The following is a 9,115-nucleotide window of genomic DNA, read 5'->3' as shown; positions in this document are numbered from 1 at the left end:
GAGTTTGACGCCCATGCTTTGCATTGTCAGATATGACCCCAAAGAGCCATATGAGCCCAAACTGCAGGGAACATTTTCCAGCACTCAAGTCGAAGGGAAACCAGTAAAAGGACAAATCTTACAGAACTTTTATCCCACTCCGCATCCTTTGGAATTGAGAAAATTAGCGAGAAGGGAATTAATATTTGTATTTACATTCATTAGAGGGGAAGGGGTTATTAGGAAGTAATCAGGAACGCAGTGGGAAATACACATAGAAAGGAATACGCTAGCTCCAGCTGTTTGCCTCAAGCCACTAATACCTTTGGAGGAAAAGAAAAACCTTTCATGTGAAACTGATTAGGGTCTTGTCAATTTCAGGCAGCAGATGGCAGCCTGCAGATTCTAATCAACTAATTAAGGACCTGAACTTGTTAACTTGTGGTTAGCACTTTTTTTTAGGGACATGCTGTGCTCTGGAGAAAAGCAGCTCTAGATAGCTCCTGTAGGCCATGGGGAGGGGGCTGAATGATCAGGCACAGGACTATGCAATATTGTACTGGCTGTAATGGTGAACATGTGGCTGAGACAGAGGCTGCAAAAGTCATAAATGCTGGTTGCCAAGTTGTTTTCATCAGCACTGTAATTGAATGGTTGCTTTCCAAGGCAGTCACTAAACAAGGACTACCTATATTTTAAAAGTGAACTATGTTTCTTTCGAGTGTTATAAATGCTAGGGGGCATCTTATTTTCACTGTTTGCCACCTTGATTTATCGCTGTCTTTAGCTTTTGAAGATTTAATCAGGAGAAATGTGAAGTTCTGAATCTGAATAGGAAAAATGGAAGGCACAAAGTATAGGAAAGAGAAGAACTGGGTTTTGATAAGGATTTGGCTGTTCTTATTGAGTCAATAACGTGATACACTTGCTAAAAAAGGCATAACACCTTGTTAAATACTTATAAAAATACTTCCTAAATCATAGAAAGAAACTGTTCTACTGTGCTTCACCCTTCAGACACCACTTCAAAAACTGTATCTAGTCCTTGCTACCACAGTTCTACAAACTGGAGCAAATTTACAGGACACTAGCAAGATATTGAGAGATCTAGAAACCAAACAGCATCAAGAATGATTAAAGATTCTAGATATGTTTAAAATACAAGAGACCTGAGATATGACAATGGTCAGTTAGAAGGAGTAGTATTTGTTCTCCATTGCTTCAGAAGGTTACAGTTTCAAGGAATTAGATTTAGGATAGATGCAAACTTGAGCTGCTAGTTGGGATTTCTGGAAGTGGAAGTCTAGACATCATAAAATTGCCAAGTCTGAAAACCACTGTCAGGGATCCAGGATTGAACAGAGGACTGGACTACATTTTTTTAATAATCTTTACAACTCTATAATATCTAAATTATTCTATATCTAAATCAGGGTAAGAACACTGCAGTGTATGCAATTGTCACAACCCAGTTCTGAGAAGAAACCCAAGTAAGCTTAATGGTTTTGAAAGCTTCTTGAGAGACAATGAAAGCTATTAAAGAAACCTTAAGGGTCAACTATCTACATTTTGAGGGACGCGGTGGCTCAGTGGCTAAGACGCTGATCTTGTCGATTGAAAGGTCGGCAGTTCAGTGGTTCGAATCTCTAATGCCGCGTAACGGGGTGAGCTCCCGTTACTTGTCCCAGCTTCTGCCAACCTAGCAGTTCAAAAGCATGTAAAAATGCCAGTAGAAAAAATAGGGACCACCTTTGGTGGGAAGGTAACAGCGTTCCGTGTGCCTTTGGCATTTAGTCATGCCAGCCACATGACCAGAGACATCTTTGGATAGTGCTGGCTCTTCGGCTTTGAAATGAGCACCACCTCCTAGAGTTGGGAACGACTAGCACATATGTGCAAGGGCAACCTTTACCTTTACCTTATCTACATTTCGCTCTGGTTTTGTGTTTCTTTTTTCCAAAATGGCATGCTTTGATATAGAATTAAAAATTTTATCTGTAATCTAGACATACATTTATAATATTTTAGATTTTATATTCTGCATTTTGAATTATTTTGTGTTTCTATCTAAATGTGATGTGAATGTGCCATACAATAAATAAATATAGAATTAGCACTATCCAAAAAAACTCCTTAGCTGAGTCTCTCTCATTCTCTCTCTCACACACACATGCAACACATACTCTCACACACTCACAAAGATTTTTTGATCTTAATATTAGAAACAACTCTGGCATAAATCATTGGCCAGAATCGTTGACAACTATTCTGAGACATGATGCAAAGTGCTGTAAAAAGAAAGTTTAATGTCCATTATATAACACACCCTTTGAATTCCAGATTGTGAAAGGGAGTGCTTCTTTTACTGTACAGATGAATAAAGTAGCATACTAGTTTATAAATTAGACAAATTTAATTTTCATTACACTGCAATAATGTGTCATATGGAGATATTTCCTGAGTTTATCCAATGCTTTCACAGTTAACCATGGAGTACATTACAAATGTAACTGTAATTTAACAGTATTTAAAAACCAACATTATTAAATGTACAATATATAAAAGCTTTAAGCGCAGCACCCATTGTACATGTTTTTATCATCATTACTAACTTAAAAGTGTACAAAATATAGAAATTATATTTAAAGGTAGAATGTGAAGTTATTTGACAGGCAAATTTTGGAAAACCTTAGTATCCTTCTAAACTTGTTGGATTTATCTTCCTACTCAATCGGAATTAATACTGATCTTCAAATATTAGATAATTCCTGCTTTATGTAATGCAATGGCCTAAATTTCCAAATATTTATTTCTTTAATGAATTTCCATGAGATGAATAGCTTTCCAAAGATTTGTAAGATGTTCAATTCCTAAATGTAAGTTTAAAATGACTATTGTAATCATGTAATCTAACATGAGAACTTAACCACAATTGTACACTATATTTTAAAATAAAAACCTGACTTTGCAGTCCTAAGTTGTCTTGCCATCCAACATTTACACTGAACTAGGTCTTCCAAGGTTCAAGATGTAAGACTGCTTAATTGATGTATATATGTATATGTGTGCGCATTTCTCTCTCTCTCTGACTGTGTATGAGAGGCCTAACATTAACACATGAGCAATTATTTACAACCAATAATGGAAAAATCTGGCTATAAAAATCCCTTTCTCCACTTTCACTTTTATTGTCCTTATATAAGATAAACTATGAAATATATGTCTCAACAGCAAGAACCACTCCAAGTCTACACTGATTTATCCAGCTCTATATGGATCTAGCTGCTTGCCTAGAGTTAGGAAAATTGATCAATGGCACATACGTAAATATTTCACAGTTATCAATTAAGTGCTTCTTCTCAAGTATTCAAGGTGACCAGAAAAAGGAAAGGCCCCATGAGTGCATAGGTGTGTCAGACACTTGCTCTATTTTCAAGTTGAACAGGAGCTGTAATTATTTTAACTGTGATGGTCTTCAATAGCAGATGAGGAATAATGATTCAAATGATGACTCAAAAGACCAAGGATGATGGACTAGCACCAAATCCCTCTCTTGGTTCCATGCTTACACTATGGGAACAAATCAAGGAGGCATTTTTTAAATGCGCTCATTCCTTGTTTTAGTGAAATGGAGGTTCTCTGCCAAAGTGTAGCAAGATCATTCTTTACCAGCTCTTCAGCTCAAAGATCTGTCACCACTTTTTTATTGTAGACAGTTTCTAAAAAAAAATGCCTCGTATTATCAATGCACTTTCATGTACTGTACCTTTTCTGATGAAGGGAGGAAAAAAGGAAACTCCAGATTAAATAACCTTCATTCTTAAAATAGACTCCCCTGTAATATTATAAAGGGTAACAACATTAGACGCAAGCCCAACAGTAATGAATTATTATTGATGTCCTTTGAAGATTAACTCACTGTTAGAGACAAAGAAAGCTAAAAAAAAAAAAAAGCAGAACAATGACGTTTCTCTAAAATAAACCCATTACAGTTTTTTGTGACTGCAAGTAGGGACGTGGATTGGTAAAAGTACTGAAAGCTCCCTCAATACCCTTTAAATTCGAAGTTCTATTAGTCACAAGGTTTGGCAACAGAGATGTATTCTCTGGTTTTGGATGGGAGTGTGCAAATATTGCCTAAGTGGTTTGTTATATTGCAACAGAGCAGCAATTTCATTTAAGAACTTCAAAGAATTCAAAGCATTTAAAAAAAAAAACTCCAAAGAAGTTGTCCTTTACATCATTCTCCTCAAAAGTTTCTTTGTTGTAAAGAGGGCACTAATATACTGATCGGTAATGAGTGGCTTACCACAGTTATAACCAATGCTAACCTTGAATTAACAAACATAAAATGTATATTAAAGAGCTGCCTGAGGAGCTGGCTGGAAGTCACTGGATTTGTTGGCCTGGGCCATGGCTCTACGTTTGGCGAGGCGGGATTTAGAGGGAGGAGAAAGCTTCATGGAGCATATGGCCTGTGTGAGGCTTTCCTGTTCTTCACTGAGTTGATTTTCATGCTGGGAGAGTTGACGGTTCAGAGCAATAGCTTCAGCAGCAAAAAGAGTCAACTCTTTTGTGCTGCTGTTCCTGCGGGAAAATTGAGAAAAGAAAATTAGTTTATACCAGAGGAACTAACAATCTAATTGTGAAGCCCATCAGAAAAGCACAAGTTGTCTCTTCATTATATTCCTTTTAACCAAGTTAATTTTGTGATTCATCTCCAAACAAGAAGTGATGGGAACAATTAATGGCTCTTCAGACCCAAGAAACAATGTTTTCTGGGAAAGTTTTACCGATTAATACAACCCTCTGCTTTTTCTCAAAATTCCTCTGATTGGAATGGATCTATCTTCTAAGCCAGTGTTTCTCAGTTTGGTTTAGAAAATGGATCCACTGCAATTTTTCTCAACCTTATTTTTAAGACTTGTGGATTTTGACTCTCAGAATTCCCCAAGCAGTGTGGCAGGATGAGGAACTCTGGGAGTTGAAGTCCACACATCTTAATGTCGCTAACATTGGAAACAGTTCTAATCACTTTTTCAATTCATTATGATGAACTTCCAGAAAAGCTTACCTTTGAAGAACCTGGGGTGTAGGTAATCCTCTTTCAGAAGCATGCTGAAAGCAACAAAAAAGTTGCAGTATAAGCGAAGCAACCCTGGAGAAAAACTTTACTAATCAAAGGATACTCAATCTTCAGAGTTCATTACTTTGAACACTTTTCTGAATAAGTCACATTTTAACAGCAAGATGTTACGTTGGCTGACTAGATATCAGCAATTACAATGTCCAAACAAGAAATGTTCATTAAAGAACAATATATTAACAGAAATTGGTTCTTCTAGTGCCAAACAACCTTTTGATACTCAAAGGAAAACTTTTAAGTACTCAGTAATAAAGAATATTTGTAGATATAGGAAACCAATTGCAGACCCACTGTTTTATTTAGTTAGAGTAACAGAAGTTAAGTAATTCTGCACTGGGAGATTGTTTGTACCACTGCAAGCCATTAGGGATCTGGGCTCATGTGGTTTAAGACAGCATCATTATCCCCACCATAGATATGACAGCATCATTATCCCCACCATAGATATGACAGCTGTTTTCCAAATTATTAGAGGGCACCACTTACACCTTGTACCCAGGGATGTTCTAGAACCTGGGCAGCGCCAAGCCTCAGTTTGGCATCACGAACCAGAAGCTTTGAGATGAGATCTTTGGCTTGACTGGAGATGCCAGACCAATCCTTGTCAGGGAACTCATACTTGCCTTCCTGGATACTCTCAAAAAGCTTATTCTATGGGAGAAAAAAGTATATTGGTTTTTTTTCAGAGGCTAAGAGTTCAAAATTAAAATTTATTTGTTTCCCGGTCCACAAAATAATGTTACTTATTGAAAACCTCTTTAGAGCTCCCCATCACTGCCTCCCACTATGCAGATTAAATTTTGGAAATATCTTTGCACTTAAATTCCTTAGCTTTTAAGGAAAACTGCATTTCACTGTTTCTCAGAATATATTTTTAAATATATTTACAAATATTTTTAAATGGGTTACAGTTTTTAAAAAAAATATTATTCCCCCTCTACATGCAACAGAGGTCAAACTGGGAATCATAGGAAATATACTTTTAGTACAATTCTTGAGAACACAAGACTGGAGAACATGATCTGAATATAAAACCTTCACATTCATTATGAGCTTATAAATTCAAACTGAAAGAGTTTTGAAAACAGCTTTAATTGCCTTCGTTCCTCAAGCCCATAGATGTCTCAGAGGATATCCAAATAGTTTTAAAGAAGCTCAATCAAACCTGTTACATCAGGAGGGGAATGATGGCCCTTTTATGACTTGTGGACGTCAACTCCCAAAATTCCTGAGCCAGGAATTCTGGGAGTTAAAGTCCTTAAGTCATAAAGGGGCCATGGTTCCCCACCCCTCTGTGCTACATTATTTACATATCCAAAAGGTTACTGATTACCTGACAAACTTCGCAGACTTCTCCCCTGTCCCAGCCACAGTCTTTACCACAATTACCCACAAATGGAGGATAGCCACTTAGCATGATATACAAAATCACACCTAGGCTCCACAGGTCGCATCGCTTGTCATAGAATGTGGCTTCTTCTGTGAAGACTTCCACCACCTCTGGTGCCATGTACTCTGCAGACCCACACTAGCAAGAATAGAATAGAATAGAATAGAATTTTATTGGCCAAGTGTGATTGGACACACAAGGAATTTGTCTTGGTGCATATGCTCTCAGTGTACATAAAAGAAAAGATACGTTCATCAAGGTACAACATTTACAACACAATTGAAGATACAGAACTCGTATCAGACCGTTGCAGAAAAGGAAACATTCACAACACAGGTAGTCCTTGCTTAATGACTGCCTCATTTAGTGACCAAAACGTGTAAAATAAACAGCTTTGCAACCATCCCCCTCGCACGGCCTACTCTCACAGCATCCTGTGGTCACGTGACTACCGTTCACATGTTTCACAACCCGCTTCCAACGAGAAGAGTTAATGGAGAACATGGAAGTAATGCTGCAAGTGGTGGTCACATGATATCTCACTTATTTAATGGCTGGACAGGAAGTGTTTCCATAAGCCCAATGTGATCATACAATTTTCTGCTTAATGATGACAATGCTTCGCAATGGAGCTGCCGGTTCCAAATGAAGTCATTAAGGGAAGCTACTGTGCCATTAATACATAACTCTTTTTGGAAAGGCGGATCCACCCAAAACCCTGCATGCAGTGCCCATGGTTAAGGTCAATGCACTACAGTTCATTTAGGGACCGTTCACAGCATTTTAAAAAAAGTGACTTATGACTGCTTTTCACATTTATGACTGTTGCAGCATTCCCATGGTCAACATGATCAAAATTCAGATGCTTGGCAACTGGTTCATATTTATGACGGTTTCAGTGTCCTGGGGTCATGTGAAAAGTTTTTGCAAACTTCTGAGAAGCCAAGTCAATTGAACGACTGCAGTGATTCAATTAACAATTATGGCAGGAAAGGTCGTAAAAGGGGGCAAAACTCATTTAATAAATGTTTCACTTAGCAACATAAATTTTGGGCTCAATTGTGATTATAAGTTGAGGACTACCTGTTATTAAAAATTATATGATTAGTAACATCTCATAGCTATTTGGAGTGACTATTTTTCCCCCATAAAGCTGGCAGAGTATTAAACCTAATGCAGGAAATTCTGCTGCTGTTAATTTTAAATCAGTATCAATTTAGTAGCAGGATGCTAGCAGATGCTGAAGTCCAGAAGGATGGAGGATGGAGGGGACGATCTAAGCCAGGGATAGCCAACCCTGGCAACTTTTAAGATCTGTGGACTTCAATCCCCAGAATTCCCCAGCCATCATATAAAGATTCCAAAGTTGGGCACCCCTGATCTAATAATCAATTCTATCCAAGTTACTGTGATTATTATCCAAGTTACTGTGATTGTTACTGTGATTATTATTTCTCATTGATACAAAACAGTTCTCTCTCTGGAAATTTAGTCTACGCAACTCTTTCAGTCTAACCCTGGCAGATAAGAGATTCCCAGACCCAGGCACGCTGTAGCGTAAATTTAATTCATATTTTGTAGCACAATACAAACTGAACATTTTTAAAGCCAAGGCTTTTTTTTTAAAGTGAGGACAGCATTTCACACTTTATGGAAATAAGCTTAAGATTGCTGGTCTACCTCCCACAACCCTGGCAATAAACTATGGCACAGTTGCTGGGCAACAGCAAGAATTATGAGGAAGCAAAAAAATGAAATTGAGAATGTTAATTTGTAGATGTCTCGGTATATAGTACTTGAATATACCCACAATTTTACAATGCTTTTTGCATAGTTACAAGCAATTGATTAAGTGATACAACTTAACCTTGCAGATTTTAATTAAATGCAAATATACCGATTATCATCCCAAACCTCTGCAAGTCAAGTTCTGGGATGGGTTGGGTCAGGCAATGCATAAAAGCTCTTTTAAATACATAGTTTAAAATTCTTGCAACTCTCTTTGAAATGTCTTGTCCAACATGAAGTGACTTATTCTAGTACCGTTTCATATTCACTCATCATTTCCAAAGTTTAATCTCTTCCAAACCTTTCATGTTTGGTCAAGAGTTAGAAGTAGTTTTGGAGAAACGTATACAATAAACCATGTTCCAGGGACCTTATACCCAGGATTCTATACTATGTGTTGCAACCATCTGACAGCAAGAGCACTTAGATATATATACCGCTTCACAGTGCTTTACAGCAGGGGTCCCCAACCTTTCAGACCTCAGGGACCACCAAATTCATAATTTTAAATCCCATGTACCCTAATATGATCTGCCTAATGACCAACTGGCTGGGTGTGGCTAGGTGGTCATGTGACTGGGTGGGCGTGGCCAATTTAATGTCACTCACCTTGCCAGCCTCTACTAACCCCTCCCCTCTCAGCCCCTCCCTGCCTCCCTGCTCCTTAGGGCCCCAATAGGAAGCAGTTGCTAGAGCTAAGCAGCCATCACAAGAAAGAGTTGGCAAAACAGCTCAGTTTAAATTGGATCTGCCAGAGAAGGAGACTCAGCAGAATCACCTCACTGAGAACTAGGAGCATAGGCTTTCCAAGC

General features: G+C 38.0%; 1 protein-coding gene across 1 annotated transcript in view; it reads right to left on the bottom strand.

Annotated features, from left to right (window-relative positions):
* Window positions 1-2,275: 2,275 nt before the first annotated feature.
* Window positions 2,276-9,115, bottom strand: part of MKNK1 (MAPK interacting serine/threonine kinase 1) — a 29,878-nt gene continuing 23,038 nt past the window's right edge. The window contains exons 11-14 of the mRNA XM_058175062.1: window positions 6,459-6,653; window positions 5,612-5,776; window positions 5,054-5,097; window positions 2,276-4,566 (exon numbers count right to left, since the gene is read on the bottom strand). Of these exons, the coding sequence (XP_058031045.1) occupies window positions 4,338-4,566; window positions 5,054-5,097; window positions 5,612-5,776; window positions 6,459-6,653 (633 nt within the window). The 3' untranslated portion in view covers window positions 2,276-4,337. The remainder of the gene's footprint in view (window positions 4,567-5,053; window positions 5,098-5,611; window positions 5,777-6,458; window positions 6,654-9,115) is intronic.

The sequence above is a fragment of the Ahaetulla prasina genome, chromosome 3, assembly GCF_028640845.1.
Source record: "Ahaetulla prasina isolate Xishuangbanna chromosome 3, ASM2864084v1, whole genome shotgun sequence".
In the NCBI taxonomy this organism is placed as follows: Eukaryota; Metazoa; Chordata; class Lepidosauria; order Squamata; family Colubridae; genus Ahaetulla; species Ahaetulla prasina.
This window is presented reverse-complemented; position numbering and strand designations above follow the sequence as displayed.